The sequence below is a fragment of the Musa acuminata genome, chromosome BXJ2-6, assembly GCF_036884655.1.
Source record: "Musa acuminata AAA Group cultivar baxijiao chromosome BXJ2-6, Cavendish_Baxijiao_AAA, whole genome shotgun sequence".
Classification (NCBI taxonomy): domain Eukaryota; kingdom Viridiplantae; phylum Streptophyta; class Magnoliopsida; order Zingiberales; family Musaceae; genus Musa; species Musa acuminata.
In genome coordinates, this window is record NC_088343.1 from 20796123 (window position 1) to 20813508 (window position 17386).

General features: G+C 36.1%; 2 protein-coding genes across 4 annotated transcripts in view; both read right to left on the reverse strand.

The window, feature by feature from the left end:
- Nucleotides 1-890: 890 nt before the first annotated feature.
- LOC103974044 (uncharacterized) lies at nucleotides 891-9197 on the reverse strand. 2 transcript variants are annotated; one of them, XM_065113375.1, is made up of 9 exons: nucleotides 8692-9197; nucleotides 8450-8599; nucleotides 6589-6803; nucleotides 6363-6433; nucleotides 6100-6262; nucleotides 3429-3540; nucleotides 3027-3173; nucleotides 2820-2908; nucleotides 891-1889 (listed from the first exon to the last, which is right to left on the reverse strand). In XM_065113375.1, exons 1-9 carry the CDS (start codon nucleotides 8996-8998, stop codon nucleotides 1794-1796), a joined length of 1350 nt encoding a protein of 449 aa, XP_064969447.1. In that variant the 5' UTR covers nucleotides 8999-9197; the 3' UTR covers nucleotides 891-1793. The 2 variants fall into 2 exon arrangements, with proteins under 2 accessions (XP_064969447.1, XP_009387051.2); XM_009388776.3 differs by having other exon boundaries at nucleotides 3429-3621.
- A 640-nt stretch (nucleotides 9198-9837) lies between these two features.
- The window catches only part of LOC135615200 (probable E3 ubiquitin-protein ligase ARI7), a 29008-nt gene continuing 21459 nt past the window's right edge, over nucleotides 9838-17386 (reverse strand). The window contains exons 5-15 of one of the 2 annotated variants that reach the window (XM_065113376.1): nucleotides 16691-16863; nucleotides 16024-16128; nucleotides 15839-15927; nucleotides 14338-14445; nucleotides 14145-14235; nucleotides 13927-14016; nucleotides 13619-13666; nucleotides 11539-11610; nucleotides 11341-11440; nucleotides 11131-11257; nucleotides 9838-10400 (exon numbers count right to left, since the gene is read on the reverse strand). In XM_065113376.1, coding sequence (XP_064969448.1) covers nucleotides 10229-10400; nucleotides 11131-11257; nucleotides 11341-11440; nucleotides 11539-11610; nucleotides 13619-13666; nucleotides 13927-14016; nucleotides 14145-14235; nucleotides 14338-14445; nucleotides 15839-15927; nucleotides 16024-16128; nucleotides 16691-16863 — 1175 coding nt within the window. In that variant the 3' untranslated portion in view covers nucleotides 9838-10228. The remainder of the gene's footprint in view (nucleotides 10401-11130; nucleotides 11258-11340; nucleotides 11441-11538; nucleotides 11611-13618; nucleotides 13667-13926; nucleotides 14017-14144; nucleotides 14236-14337; nucleotides 14446-15838; nucleotides 15928-16023; nucleotides 16129-16690; nucleotides 16864-17386) is intronic. The other variant, XM_065113377.1, reaches the window with a different exon arrangement.

Consider the following 17386-nt stretch of genomic DNA (forward strand, 5'->3'; position numbering starts at 1 on the left):
GCAACGGTGATGGTCTGCACGCAAAAGGCTTCGTGCTTGCAGGTTCAGATGGTGTCTATTTTTGTTAGTTCTTCCGTTCATGCAGCAGGTGCCGTAGAATGGACAGAAATGGAGTCCCTCTGCCTGCTATCTATCTGGTGAGAGATTGGCTTTAGCTTCGGGATGAGAGGATTACTTAGTGCAGCAAAAATCCATTGACTATGAACGGATGGACTCCAACAAAACAAATATTATGTGTTTATTTGTTTATCTTGATTCTCTATGAAGTTATTCCAATATTATGCGTGTGTTAATGCAGTCTGAAGACTGACCTATGTGATGCAATTATGTGTCACTATTTCCCCCCCTATATTTCCTCAACCATCAAAGGTAGAAATAGAGTGGCAATTGAGAGCAAAATTTTCTCCCTGCAACCAACTTACCTTCTTGTTATCTCATCCCTGATTTCTTTTTGATGAAGCTTGAGAACAATTTGATGGTGCATTTGGCGAGCAGTGTTCTCTAGTAATAATTTGATAGTTCACTGGATGAGATGAGAAATTTGGGAGTAGTGAGATTAGCTCTGGTCAAGTTTCCCCCGTAGCAAACATGGCAAAATCATTCATAGCCTTTTCGATCCAGATCTTCAATGGCAGGCATGCATGCAAATCTTAGACATCAGATTGTGAACTGAGATCTGCAATTATTTCCTCTTTTATCCCAAACAACATCCTTTGGCTTCAGAATGCTAACATGATTTAGAATATTTCACATGAGACACTGTCAGAGCTACTCTGATTGCAGCAAATGTGAGTCATGCATAAACCACTCCACTAAGATAGCCCTGAGAGCAAGTTGTTTAAGCCTAGGAATGGCACTTGATCACCATGCAAGTCACTTCAACTAGAAGCTAACCAAATGCAGGTGGAAGATCTTGCTCCATACCAAAATGTTACAAGATACAGTGAATGTATTGGTGCTTGGAATTCACTTCATCTGACACTCTTACAGATACATACTGAACATTAATCATTGGAGAAACGATTCAAACTTGATTCACATGAGCTGGTGTCATCCCCAGTAACATTACTACTCACATGGCACTGCACATATCCAGTGGCATCCTGATACCAGGAACATTTCTGATGATTCAGTAGATTAGTGCTCACAGTCAACCACCAACAAAATGGACCATATAGCATGATCATTTTCAGATGCTAACCCTTGTGATGTAAACAAATCTGAGCCGACTTTCTTTATTCTGTACAAATTGCGTGCATCATATCGTGGCTCAGGCCTGACTTTACTGGCCATGTTCACACCTCCCTTTGTAGAGCCTTCAGATGAGCAATCTTGGTTTCATTATTCCCTAATCTTCAGCAATAGACACACTGTCGTAGCTTGCAGAAAATTAAATGTCGAATCAAAGGCTTCGGCAAATACAGAGTTTAAAACCCATTCATCTTGGTCGAGCAGTCTTTGTCTTTGATATGTACTCAAAACAATCCCCTCTTGTAATCAAATGCAGATTCTTGATGGGAAATATGATCATGAAAGTTGTACAAAGTCCTACCAGAAACAACCATAATATACAGGCTTTTGAAACATCAGACATGAAACATGCTTCTGCTGATATCGTGGCCCTTCATTTATTATTACAAGCAAGTTTTCAAGAATGAGCAGATTTAATTAAGTTGATAAATTGCACCTTATCAATTCAGAAAATAAGATTTTGGGAGTGCGTAAGCAGCTATCAGCAAAATCTGCCAGCCTTATTAGCTATGATAAAGGATTCATTGGCAGCTAATAAAATATCAGCAGAATCTGCCTTCCACACTGTATGGTGTATGATCTATTGTTATCGGGTTCCCTAGTATCATATCAGCAACCATTTCTGCAGTGCCCAATGCCTAAAAGAATAATGATGAAAACCCAGTACCAATTAGCATTTTCTTTCGACCATCGGGGTATAAACATTGATATGGAAACCTAACTAACAAGTCAAATGCCATCTTTTAACAGTTGCGCCAAATAACATTAATGTAGCACAGACAGCAAAAAGATAAAAAACTTGAAGCAAAGTAAACCATCGTGACATAGAGGAAAAAAGATATGCCAAAATTCACTCCAAAATGTTGAAAAAGACCTGGGGTCCGACACAGAAAACAAAAGCTTCTACTATTCGGTTACACAGTTTCTGAAAGCAGACTGAGCAATGATCATCAAAATTATTAATAAATAAAAAAAATTCAGCATAAGCCACTTGCCAATTTGAATAGTTACTTTAATTACCAGTTACGATATGCCTTAATTACTTTAACTCTCAATTGTTTGACAGTCATGAATCAGAAGCCAGCTTATAGATTTCAAAACATTCAAGTTCTTGAACACTAGCCACTGCAGAGGCATTTCTAACTCTGCACCTGGGGAAAGGCTTCTGGGATATATTTGGATTGCAATTTTTGCCAGATAATTTTATGAGCAAGCACAGGATACATGCCTTTCTATATCTACATTATGTAGAAGAACTGCTGCTTCCAAGCGGTTCTTCAAGACTACTGTTACAGCGAAGGTTCTAGTATTAAGACATGATGAACCCTTCTTTTCAATGTGTTCAATTAAGCGTCTTAAATTTCACACGGTAAGTTAACTCCTTTGGCAGTGATGACCATGTATTTCAGAGACCCAAAACTGAATTGCAAAATGGACAGCAGAAAAATTCAAATAAACAAGATAATATGGATCATAGTATATTATCTTGTGAATAAAAAGGGTAAAAACACTTGTAAAATACTCCTTAACACAAAAATAAATGCCATATGTGGTTTGATGAAAATTACCAGGCAAAGACCACTTCCTTCGTGCCCAGCCGCAAGAAAAACATTTGGTAAACTAGGAACTGGCCCAATGACAGGCTTCCCATCAGGCACTGAAAGAAGTAATTTTTTGTTAATGCTTTTTAGCTACAAGTGTTCTTCAGGAAATAGGCCTTCGAGGCATAATGTCACAAGATGTTACACAAGACCAAGGAAGAAAATTGGACTTACTATAAGGGCGGTGTCCTATTCGTATCTTGTCTATTTTATTATCAAGAGACTTTAGAGCAGGAAAGAACTCCCCGGCCCGATCCCATATCCGTTTAACAATAGATTCATCCATTTCTCTACTGAATCCAACAAATTGGCGACTGCTCCCTGAAATGACCAAGAAAGGGAGTGTAAGCCAGTAATAATCAACATTGATATTGATGGGCAAGCTTAGCCAACTTTATGTGGATGAATACAGCAGTCAAATTCCATCAGCAAGTGCTTTTATAATCTCCATGGAGAAAAGCAACAACTTCAGGAGAATTAACAGAATGGGGCACAAACTCGAACATTAAGGAATCACATTAAAGTAAGATGCTTGCTGTTTAAGGGTTTAGAAGAAGTCAAAGTTGTGACAGCTACCTAGTAGAAGATTCCTCTTGACGTCTAAAGTGGCTGTCATTGATATGGATGACAAATTATCATCATCCTCAACTGCTCCTGGAGTAAAAGACCTGGCGGACGAGGTAAAAACCTGATGATCAATATATCCAACCTCCATCACACCATGGTTTAGTTGTAAGTCATTGAAATTCTCCAATAAAAGAAGATGGCCCTAATTATGCAAAGGTAAACATTTAGCCACTAGATATCCAAAGAATTAGTTCTAGCAACTAATTAATTTAATCAGAAAAAGATGAGGCAACGTTATGTCCAACTAAATGAAGTTCATCAGTATCAATAAGAAAAATGTAGGTAAGACTCATCATGCATGTTTCATAAGAACTGTCTAATGGACTAATTAAGAGTAGAGCAACAGCGATGAAACTGCAAAGCTACCAAGTCCGAAGCATGACAAGGTTGACAACCCCAACCTCTTGAGTCATAGGTTATGCTGTCTCACATATGTGTCCAATAAATCACTGCAGCAGAGAAGTATTCAATTTAAGATTCCAAATACTGGTCAGACTTCTAATTATTAGCCAGTATCTATTAGTCCCTGGTACATACCAACCGATATTTATGGCTCCAACCAAAATTGGTAATGGACTATATAGCTCGGTACCAATTGGTATTTTCATTTTCATTGTTTTTTTTCAGTAATATCAGATGATACAAGTCAGTATTCCATCCGGTGTAATGGTAACGTAACTGATTCAACAAGGTGTCAAAACCAGCGTAGTACCAAGATTTTAAACATTGATTTAATCAGTATAAGTCTCAACCCAAGAGATAAGCTTACCACTCTTAATATACAGAAATACAAATATGAGCAGTTTTTGGTGACTTCTGTTCACCTTCGAGTGATTCAATTGAGTGTCAATGAAGATGTTTGGTCATTGGAATAATTCTATCTAACTCAACTGCTTACTTGTGAATCTGTCTGGTCTTGATTTGAGCACATGTGAATATACACAAGTATTTGAATCCAAGTGTATATTGGAATGTTCTTTGGTGTATTGCTTGAGCACATACTACATGTATAGAAGTATTTGAATCAGAGTGCATTTTAATGTTCTTTTGGTGTATTGCTCATCTCAACCATTTTTGTAGATAACGTGGGCATCCATTTGTACCTCCTTCAATGGCCATTTACCAATTACTTGGGTAATAAGTGGGTACTTGAATCAAGTTTTATGGAGATTTCAAAAATGATATGGTATCTACAAACAGACTTTTAGCTATAAGAGTGAAAAATGGTTTAGTTAAAACGAAACTACTTTCACCAAATTAATGAATAATAATAAGCTCCAAAAACCCAAAATCATATGGCGTGTACATCAGCATCTAATGCATGTCTGGATGGGCCTTTCCTAATGTCTAATTTAACATGATGTCAAGATAATCCTAGGTCAGGTTGACTCTAACATTTGCACAAACGACCACAGAAGCTAAAATTTCAATACCTTTTACATGAAATTTTGATTGAAAAATAAAAATAAGTAACGAAAATATGAAGCAAATAAAAAGTTTTTTTTCTTCAGGATAACCTCACTCTAATTAAATATAAGAAACCAAAAAAAGGGAAGAAAAAAAATTAACTGTTAGATTTGATATATAATCGAGTGAAACCTTATATGTGTAATTGCAGAAACGATCACGTTCTTCATAAACAATTGAACACTGAATTTCTTTTTCTTTTATTTTTCACTAATTCACTCCATATATAGATATTACACTATAAAACATGTGCACTAAAGGCCGTGAAATTCAGAATCCACTTCTTGACTTCATGCACAACACTTTATCTCCCAAGGTGCCTCCTTGGAGACAATATTGGGCTTCTTGTTGTTATTGCTGAGTTAAACTACAAATGTTAAATTGATCATGAAAAAGATTCCTATTTTATTGAGCTTTGAGGAAAAATGGATGAGAGGAAGAAGGTTTAGAAGGGGGAGCTCTTTGCAATTCTTCTAATAATGACTTTGTTAATTGAAAAAGGGAAAGCTGGACGAAGACCGATGTTTCAACAAACCCAACTGAAAGCAACGGCAAGCACAAGCTCTGGCATGTAATTTTGCTTAGGCCTCACTGAATACTCACCAAATTGCCCAATCAAAACTTATAACCACTGTATGTATTGTACAATTTTCATGTGTATAAGAACAAAATAATAAATGATAAATGGGTTGCGATGGAAGTTTACTTCACATAGCTAGGTTGAGGATTAACAGCTTATAAGTTGTTTGATGCTCATTACACTATCCCTATATTGCATGATATCAAATGAATTGTTCTTTGATACACTAGTAAGAACAGATTGGAGCCAAATTTACTTAAGGTCCATCATTGTGAAGGGCTGTAGGCCGTATCCAAGACTACTTTATGCATCTCATGTATTATTTTGGTTACTACCAATAAAGATTCCACAAATACCCGAATGATGATAGTTATGCAGATGTTCATGGCACATATAAGTGAGGGCAACATATGCAAATGAACAAGAACTGAGGCTGCTTCAAATTGCATCATAAATAAACTAATATTACCATTATGTGTTAACTCAGTTTTGGTATTGTGACCACATTGTATTGTAGAAAAGGGGGAGAATAAATAATGCACGAGAACAAACACTTCGTAACTCCAATATTACCTTTCTAGGCTTGACAGGTATATTTGGCAAAAGATTTGGTTGCACAATGAGGCTTTGCATTAAGGGCCCAGACCAGGCACCTGCAGCAATCACAACAGCTCTTTTAGCATACAAGTTGTTCTTGGATGTTTGAACACCTTCAACCGTTTGTGTGCATGAAGACCTGCAAGGTTTTAGGATTAAGAAAAGTATACCAGCTCTTGTACAAAGGAATTAGATTGTAGAACAATAGTATCTGATCCTTATAAAAGGAAAATGTCCACCTCAGCAAAGAAAGAGCAGGGTCATTATAGAACTCAGCATATCTGCCTTGTGAATTGAACTGCTTATTACCCTAGAAAATAATGCAAAACATCGACAACTAAGGATGAATGACATATTGGTAAAAAAAAAAGCATGAATGACATAGATCATTATCCGATAAAGCACATATGGGATAAAAGTTAGCAACTGAAGATGCATGACTAAATGATAAGAAATAAAAGTAACCTCTTCAATGAATACAACAGTCTGAGAGGCATCCAACTGGCAGTCATCTGGTACAAGAGCAGCTCCTCCTTCCTTTCCAATTTCCAATGCTGGTTCCTCCAAATGCAAAGAAGATGCAGGCAAGTATTCTGCTTGCAACCCTGCCTGATTTAGGAGCTTGACCCTTTCTTCCAACATGTATGACTCCTCCAAAGTTCTACCAACTAACAAACTTCCTAAAAATCGACACATGGAAAATATTTTAATGTTTCTTATATGAGTTTCTGATGATCAGTTCATTCTAGTTACAAAAATAAAAAAGATGATTATCAACACTACAGTCTGCAACCGAATGTCTGACGAAAATTAAAGTCAAAAGAATGAAATTTAGGTTTTCTTATATGATGCTCAATTGCATAAAGAACTCAGGACAGTAATGTCCAGAAAATATGAGTTTAGAACTTACAACCAAGCAAAGAACAGGAAAATAAAACCAGATATTCCCTCCTGTGATTCATTAGACAGCCAATTTTAACAGCTATATGCCCATACTGATATTTCGCTGACATATGTATGCTTTTCAATCATCTTAATGGCGGATTCCAGTGTGAAAACATGACAACGGATGTTAGTGTCAATAAATAAATGCTAGATGGTCAGTGGTGTTTTCCTTGTTGGTCTTTTTCTTTCCTTCGGTCATCTTGGTGACGACACATTTTAGATTAGAGCAGGTTCATCAATGTAAAGACAGTTGATGTGTTCTTTTAATTCTAAACATTGTACCTCAACAGAATGATTTTAGCTCAGCTATCAGCACTATCATAAGTTGGAACCTAGACAATTATCTTGATTAACGAGGAAGCCTCCAAAATATTGTTATAGTTGAAGGTTCTGATGTTCCATATAGAGATGCATCGTCCGTCTACTATGATCAATTCCATGTCAAGATTTCACAAAAAGTGTAGAGCCCCACCAAGGCCGTCCTACCCATCCACCATCCATCTCCACACACATTGATACACTACAGATGTATGCGTAGAGCGGTAAACAGACAAACATAATTATGTACACCTGAGTTACTCTGATGTATATATTTTTTTTGTAAAATATAGTTTTGTGCCAATGCATGTTTATGAAGCTAGTGGAGTCACATTTAGTGTTGCAAGAAAATGTACCCACTCGAGCCAATGTATCATCTATCATCATGACTAAACACTTCCTCCCATTGTCTACTTCAATAGCAAGAAGCAACTCTAGCCCCTCACTAATCAATATTGGAAAATTTGCCTACATAATCGGCTTCCATTTATAAAAATGATCCAAATTTTCATTTTTTTCCAAAAAAAGAAGAAACCATATTACTTTAAAAGTCTCTTACAAAAAACTCCAGTTTTTTCGGAGCACAAAATATATCATAGTTTTGGAGGCCAGTACTGTCTCCAGATAGCAGAATTTTTAGAAGATCTAGCCTGATTAGCTAACCAATGGACACTATCATTACCCTCCCACTATACATGAGTGACTTTATAATCAATGAACCTAGTAATACTCCTATAATAATTCAAAACATTACATGGAGGAGTTTCCTCCTTGTTCAAAATCTTAACCATGAGCTCAGCATCAGATTCAATTATTAGCTTTGAGATCCCCAGATTAATAGCATGCTCAATTCCGGCATCAAAATTCCATTTTTAATTATCTGTGTAACAATCCATGTAAACTTGCAGATTTGAAACTCAGGTAAAGCAAGAATTATACTTTGAATGTGATCGGTATAACGGCTCAACAACACCTACATTTTTTCACCCTAACACAAATAACCATAATCCAAAGATTGCATCACAAAAATCAGCACAAGATACAAAATTTAAGAGCGAGATACCTGTCTTCTTCCAGCCCAGTACTTCTGCTGGGTCTTTACCCTGGTCTCGTATACTCTCTGCCAACTCCTCCCACAACTGCTTGCTTCTCGCAGCCAGCTCCCAAGTCTCACTACCCGGCGTCTTGTGCGCCATCCAAATGTACCCCTGCCCTGACGCCACCACAAACAAACAAATCAAGCACATTTGCCATCCATGAAAACATCGACATAAGTATCGTCCAAAAAAAGTACAGCATACTCACCGGCTCCGGTGGCACCGGAACAGGGGACGGCGGCATCGACCACGGCGACAGAGAGGTCGGAGGAGAGCAGGAGCTGGCGTGCGACGGCCAGCCCGATGATCCCGGCGCCGACGACAACAACGTCGTGCTCGGACCTTGGATTCGCGACGGCGGCGACGGGTCGGTGCCGCCCGGCTCTAAGGCGGGGGCGATTTCGCCACTGATCGAAGGTGACGCGGGACACTGTGAAGGATCCGCGGGGGGAGGAGGAGGGGAGGGTTCGGATGTTCAAGTTAGGGTTTGGGAACGGGCGGGCGACGGATTCCATACTGGCCTCGATCCTGTTTCGTGAGGGAATCGCGACGGAGGGAAGTGGGCTGACCGAAGTTTATAGAATCGGCAGAAGGGTGAGGATCCGCTGCAATGCCACTTTTAGTTGGACGCCTCTGGTGTTGACATCTCCACGGTTCAGCGATCATCGTTGGATCCGAACAATAATCGGAGAGGATCCCCTCCTGAAGGAGCAACCACGAGTTGCAACACCTGGGGACGACGACGGGGTTTGATGATGATGATGATGATGATGATGATGATGATGATCTGTCTTGTCACTTAAGAGCACATCTATATATGGCCTCCGTATACGGGGTAACAGAAGTGGATAGAAATCAAAGCATTGACTGACCAAACAATCCACTAATCTGATTGGTTTTATTATGTCCAAGAGATTGGGAGGAACCGCTGATAAACTTTACGGGTCGATTTTTCGAAAAAAGTCCTTTTTCTTTTGAGATTTATCGAAAGATGCCTCACATTTTCACATTTTCCTAATGTCGTCGAATCTATTCTTGATAAGAACACCCAGTCACATGCCCCTTTTTTTTTCTTTCTATTTTTAGTAATATTGATATTTTTAAGAAAAAACAATTTTCAATAAGGTCTATAATTTTAACTTATTTTATATATCTTAAATTTTTTTTAATTAAACATGCAATCTGACCCAATGATGAAAAAAAAAAAAGGTTGTTTTGGATCGACCAATGATCCAGAATTACAAGCTTGGAAGATTTAACCCAAACAAATAATGCAAGTAGTAAAATTTTCCCCACAGGGGGAATCTGCATCACCATACAAAATAATACACAAATCTAAAAACCCACAGAGTAATTGGTGAAACCATATTTAACATTAGATTGTACTACAAAATAAAAGTAAAACTGTGTATCTAAACACTCAAGAATGTATATACAGATATATACAGAAATCACCTGAAAACTAAGATGTCTCTACTGTTCATACGCAACTTATTTCTCTCCCTACTCCCCAATACTTCATGCTTTGGGACCTCAGGTTGAATATATAGCCTTTTCGGTTCCACATCATTTACAATTTTCCACATTACAACAGGGGCTGTTTATTGTGCACACAAAAGATGGTGATGCACAAAAAGATCCGAAGAATTTGTTTTATTTTTAGTATGTGATCAAAGAACTGGCATCATGACGAGTGCAAAGCAGGGCCAGAAAGATATGATAGTGATGTAATGAGGGATCCATGTCTAGCTGGGATCATCTGCTTCAGTTGCTTTGCTACTTTTCATTTTCCCAGGCATGTTGCCAGGACTGCTGGAACAACAACTTTTGCTGCTGGTCTGAGGGTCCGAACAATCTACATCCATCAGCCCTCTTTCTAGCGCTTGAACAAGGTTCTCAAAGTAGTTATGAGTCACACTGTTTGGTGCACAAACACAAAATGAAGGTATACAGTTCAAGTTTGCTGCTTACTGAGTAACAGAATAAAAAAGAAACCAGTTACAGATGCAGTTTTATTAAAAGCAACAATATATTAGTAGAAAAGCTTTGAAATGCCATGCTTCGATTTCATGACATTTATAGCTTAAAATCAGGAATTAGATTGACTGGCAAACACATCAATATTTCTTACTGTTTCTCTCTGAATGTCAGTTAAAATCAAACTTGAGGATCTTTCTACCCATGTTACAGACAAACAGAAATTTACATTTGGCATTCTATTACTAATGAAGACAATTTAACTCGAAAGTATCTACTATTTGCATTCTATCACGTAAGGCTAACAACTAAAAACAGTATAGATTATTGAGCCATAAACCTGAGTTAATACAATTCACATGTTGCACATTGGGCATCAAATAAAATTAATATCTAAGAATAAATGCATGCAGAAGAAACCTTTAAAAGCAAGCATGACGAATGATGATAAGAGCAAACGCCATACGATAAGGGCCTTAAAAATAAATACAGGAGCTTAGTCATAAAAGAAAGAGCTTCTTGCAATATTTTGACAAAGAAAAGAATCATACGAAGGTAACTTGTTTTTTTTTTTTTAAATTAACCTAAAAAGAAACCAAGAAACCATTAGGTCAAAGCATAAGATTCAAACAATCATAGATTGGCTACAATACAAGGTGAACATACATACCTAGTTAGTCTTGTTAGTTTCACACGGAAATTATCAAATCCTTTCATAGGGGTATCTGCATCAAGAAATTCTTGGAGTTCCTTCTCTGCACATTGATGAAGCCGTTCTAAGCCAAATTCAGCCTCACCTGCACAAGACTACCATCGTGGTAACTCTATGTGAAAGAATAAGCTTATCAGTTGATGCAATTAAAAAGAGAAGTTTATAAACCTTGAAGATACTCAAAAAATTGCCTCTTAGTATCGTCATGCTCAGGCAGGTAATACCCATATGCATATGTCCATTTCAGCACTCGCCGGCACTCCACTATCTACAAAATGGAGTGAAAAAAAAAAGTCCCAAGATAACAGAACAGAATTACAAGGAACTCAAAGTATCAAAAGGATAATTCCATATCTTTTATCTTACCTGTAACCAGGCATCAATTATGAACTTGAGCTGGGCCTCTGACTGGCCTTGTCTAAGACTCAGTTTCTCAAGCTGTGCATACCAAAAATCACAAGCATTTACAATTGGAGAACTAAGAAAAGTTAAATTATAAACTAACAAGACCAATAAATCGGAATTACTATATTACAGCCAGTATTCACATTTGAAGGAAAACCAGTGATCATAGAGTTCACTGTTATATTATCGGCCATGAACTAAAGGAAGTTCAATTCTGATGTCACTCTTTCATATAAGATTTTCCATTAACAATCATATAATCTGTGCTCTTTAAAAAAATTGATGTGTTAGTAGATCATATCATCTTGTGTACTACAATGAGCAATGAAGAACCTATTTCTTGAGTGCATGCTAACATGTGAAAATTTTTTTATTTTCATATTGCACCCCATTGTTAGATACTTTGGCTATGATTTCATAGCACTAGTTTATCTGCACCAGCACATATTTCTTCACCTTAAGGAAACAATGATGAGGTAGAATTTCAGGGATCAGCTTGACCAAAAGAAAAGGTAACATCAATAATGAACACAGTTTTTTATGGATTTCTTTTGAAGCCAGATGGAAACCAAAGCTTAATGACATCAATTGTGCCTCTACCCATGATTCAAGATTTGTATTGTGCCACCAGGCTTACGTTATTGAAACTTAACATTCTGACAAAAGAATGGTACACCTGCAAGGCTACAACAGTATCACATCAGCATAGATATGAAACACGATTATCAGGCCCTGTATCTGTATTCCTCTTGTTCATGTCTTTGTTCTTTCCAGAAAAGGACAAGAAAAATTGCATTGTTGGCCAAAAAATGGCATCTTCAGACTTCAATTACTAAAGAAGAAACTCATTGTTTCTGCACAAAGAACTAATTCACTGTTCTTTATTCCCCTTTGCTCATTCACTATCAACTGCTAAACTTTGTAGATTAAATGTATACTGGGTAATGAATATCTATAATGCTTCGATGAGATTAACCTTTCTAGATTGTGGCTTATAGGCATTACCAAGACATAAGACTGACGATGATAAATAATCTCCAATTTGTTTCAGAAGAGTATTCTATTAAATTTCATGTGTCAGATTTGGCAAGAAGAAAAGAATATACACAGATATATGATGATAAATTATTACTTCTATGTCCTGTAGAATGGAAAACAATGAAACATAATATATATATATATATATATATATATATCTTTTCAAGAAACTGTTGAGGCAGTTGGCCAACTCAACATATATATCTAATAGATGGCAAGGATATTTTGAGGTGCATATATAACCCAACTGATAAAATTGCTTCACTGCAAAACAACACAGTAAAAATCTAAATCGTAAGATTTAGAAAGGTTAGGTTTCATATGTATGTTTTCTAGAAAGACTTACATCTGAAAAACATATGTAAGATTTTCTAGAAATTGGTCTAGACCCTTGAGATCACAACAATGAGTAAAGTGGTGTACAGTTCAACAGAAACCAGTTCTAGGACAACACAAAAATGAATTTCTGGAAAAAAAAAATTTCCTAAAGATGGATGGACAATTTTGATTTCATCCTGATTAAAAGCTTTTTTTCAAACACAATCTCCATAAATCCTAAATCAGATAACTAATTTGAAATTTTGGCATCTTAGATTATAGCATAACACAACTATAAGCTTAATCCTAGTATGTCCTAAACCACAAATACTCCTTTAAGGATAAAAATGATGTCCAAAAGAAAGTACAAAGCACAAAAATATGATAGACATGTAGTGAGTAATAAATCATGAAGACATGCTTATTATTATATAATTTTTGTGGAACTGTAAGTGATCTTGACATGCACTACTGGTAATGAAGGATGAGGAATAGTTCCACAGTTTTAAAATCCTTTTAAGAAATACGCACAAAGATGTATCAGCTTTTGCATTTACATGGCCATTCTACAAAAGATGTTATTTCCTAAACAATTACTGATCTTATATCCACAATTATGTTCTCAATGAAGGTAAATCATTTTTTGTACCGGGAAATGAGAAACCAATGGTGCAATGACGCTTACCTTGTTAGTTTGCATAATGTGAAGATCTTCAAGTGCCTTCTTTCTTGACTGCAGATAAAATATAATATGCAATCAGAAAGAAAGAAATTTATAGAACAATAAGGAACCAGGACTAAATAACTTAGATACAGGTTAGTGTAGAGAGGTGCTATGGGAGGGAGAGAGTGAGATGTTGATTCAATGAAAAAGAGTCCAACATTGTTGCTATGTTCACTGGTCACAACCTCTATATACCCACTCATTGAATAGTATAATCATACACACATTCATATGAAGAAACAAGAATAATGGTCACAAATTAAACATACTGATTCATTGGTCACCCAGCGTTCATAATAATGAGTGTATCTCTCAAGAGAAAGTTTTGCCCTCTTTCTCCTCTTTTCAGATTCATCATACTGAAGTCAGATTGGATGTGAAAATGTTAGTCAAGGATTCTCCAAACAGGCTTACACAATAAATGTTGAGTTGCATATACAAACAACAATTATGAAACAAAATTAGATGATAATAATAGATAACCGACCATCCCATCACGCCTTGCTGTTTCATAGCCATTACAAGAATAGAAACCACCAGTTATAGCCCCATGCTCTGACCATGCACCAAGGCATAACCTAAGAGCGCAATATGATGCACATCAGACTGGATCATTGAAAGATAATAATGTTGGAGCAAGAGCAAAATCAAAGTAAAGATGCTGGAGGAAAAAGTTCTACCAGCAAAATTCAAATTTACAAGGGGCTCTACATGTCATATGCATACAACCCTGGTTTTTCTCAATTGGCCTCTTGCACTTTGGACAGGGCTTGGAATTAACCAGTATCCTGAAAAAAGAAACCCACATCATAATGTATCGACATGGGGTACAGTGTTACGAAGTGAAATTTCATCAAGATCAGGATATCAAATAATATAGAATATTAAAAACTGCTAAAAAAAGGTATTTGCTAGACATAAGCAATAATGAGATACAATGGACCTTAAACATTTTGGACAGCAAAAGATTGTTTACTGAATTATTAAACATAAATAATATCAAAATATACAGAAGAATTCTTTGAGGGGAAAACATGGTTTTTTCTACTAACTTTACCACAACAATAAAAATAGAATGAGAACCAGATGAACTAACTGAAGCAATTTTGTCATGTAAAGTAGAACACCAGTCATGCATTGAGTATATCCTTTTTTATAAAGAAGCAAAAGAAAATTGAATCTTACCACTCTAACCTAAATAAACAATAGTTATATGTAAATAAGTCATTATACACAACCCACTAAAATCCTGTACAAAAAAATTTGTAAACCATATATGTTATATATCTTGAAGACTCATCTCTTCCTGGACACATTTCCCATACACCAGAAGAAACAAAGGATGATATTTGCTAAATGTTTACAGATTTTTTATGTTGTAATTGACATGAATCCATTAAGCAATACCAATTAAGTTGCATATACTGACAATCTCTGCTTGTTCTTGATGAAATAATTACAACTGTTTTTTTCTCTTACAATCAAAGCCTTCCTGCCAATCTAAAGTTTTAAACATTACCGGGTTGGGCATAGAATATAACACACATGACTTCTGATGATGTAGTCCTCACTCATGTTTCAGATCCCTCTGGTAACGGTTTCTTCTCAGGTATGCATAAAAGAGTGTCAGACCCATAATAAAATCATATAAAATAGACATGACATATTAAAACAAAACTAATTTATCAAGATACTAATCCATAAATCTAATCATCCAAAGACATTCTTGAAAGAAAAAAGAAACAAAGTTGGTAGTAGTTCCAGCTAATCAGGATTTGATTTCAATGTCAAAATCAAACAAAGATAACAAAACTTTCACATGTTTGTGTGTCTAAAAAAATATTATGACACAATCATATCTTAAAGATGCAGCATTCAAGTACAGCATTTCCTTCCAAAAAAAATATAATTCAACAAGGAAAATAAGACTCAAATTTGATACAAAATGATAGACAATATATATTTGGCTGTTTTGCAAGAAAGAAGGCAACTTTGCAATAGTTTTGAAATTTTGATCAGCTCTAGATATTTGTAAATATGCCAATATATGCTAAAACATGTATTTACATAAATGGACAAAAGCAAAGAAAGACAAATACACCAATGAATTTAGCAGGATCTTAAACGTAGTGGATTGTGTAAAACAAGGGACCAAAACATTAGCAACTTTCAACAACCTACCAATTTGTATTCTCCGACTCTGCATTGTTTTTTATAATCCACTTGGCCACCGTACCACAGTCCACTGGACGGTGAACTTCCTCAATGCACTGCATACCATACAGAGGTCTCAGATAATGGTGAAAGAAAAGAAACATAATAAAAGTAATAGACGAACAACAGATACATCCTTGGGAGATACTCACATTCCAACAAAAGCTATGGGAACAATAGCAACAAACATCGTAGCTAATACTGTTGATATCAAAGTCCACCGCAAACTCACATCCAGGAGAAGGGCACCACTTTATCTATAAACAATAATAAAACGAGGAGGAAGATCCAATTATTAAAGATGGCAAAACCTTGTATCCTTCCAACAAAATCAGTATGCATGGATGAGGAAGATGTCAAAGATCAATTACAAAAACTGCTACATCTACAAATCTCATGTGCTTCCAGGAAAATAAATAAACATGGATCATGAACATTCCAAAATGCATACTATCTGCCAATAGATATAAACTAGTTTGCTGTATCACAAATGAAATCTTTCTTCCTAGAAACTTGATATATCTCAAGGAAGAAAGTTAACATGAATATGGAACGATGGGACTATGGAGTCAGTAACTGTTTTTCCATTTACTTTCCATGAAAAATATCTAAGAAATTAAAATGACCCTACAGCACAAACCAAACCAATCATGTTGCATCTGACACTTGTGAAATACAAAAAAGAAACTACAGTTTTAGCTTTCTCAAGAAGAATGCCTAGGAATTCAGGATGTAATTGCCAATAGCAATTTTTTGCATCAACGTTGCTATCAAGGATTCTTATACTAGTCATAAACAATTCAAGGAATATAGATGCACCTTTTTACTGTCCTCAACATATGAACGAAGAAGATGACGTGCATACTTTTCTTTCTCTTCAAATCCAGCAAGTCTATCAATCATGTCCCAGTCAACAGCAGCATTGCAAGATGGGTCAGGACAACGCAGCATCAAGCATCCAGGGCCCTCATTTATTGATGTGGAAATGTAACCTAGGGACAAATACTACAGGATCAGACTTCTAAGAATGGTTGTTTAATTAAGCAACCAGTAGAAGAATGATTTGACCAAGTACATTCATCTAGATGTTGAGAGCCAGGAAGGGCTACTGGGTCCAAATAAAGAGGATGAATATCACGGGAAAAAGAAACTGCAATAAAATTAAAATATTGTCTGCTTGTGATGCAGTAACAAAGATATGCTTTAACAAAGGACCAAAACTTAGATGCCATTTTAGAATTGCCTAGTGACCAGTAAATTAACTAATGAAGTATCCAGATGAACATAAAAGTTCACCTAAATGCCACAAAACACTTAATATACTAACATTATATAATATAAGTACATCCCTTCCCGTGTTGTGTCCTTAGTCAGTTTAATCTTCAAATTAGAGATCAAATGTTAACTTAACAAAGTTATCTCTAATATGTTTCAATTCTGCCTCACTAGAGCCTGACACATTCTCATATCTTCAGTTACTCTTCTCACCTCTTTTATCTTAAATTCTTTATAAGA

Bases quoted from the DNA above. Each gene is read 5' to 3' on its own strand.
- LOC103974044 (XM_009388776.3), bottom strand. From the start codon at position 8,998: ATGGAATCCGTCGCCCGCCCGTTCCCAAACCCTAACTTGAACATCCGA. The intron at 3,622-6,099 runs GTAATATTGGAG...TTGCATAATTAG, and splicing joins TACCTGTCAAGCCTAGAAAG to GGCCATCTTCTTTTATTGGA. The intron at 3,174-3,428 runs GTAGCTGTCACA...TGGTCATTTCAG, and splicing joins CAAGAGGAATCTTCTACTAG to GGAGCAGTCGCCAATTTGTT.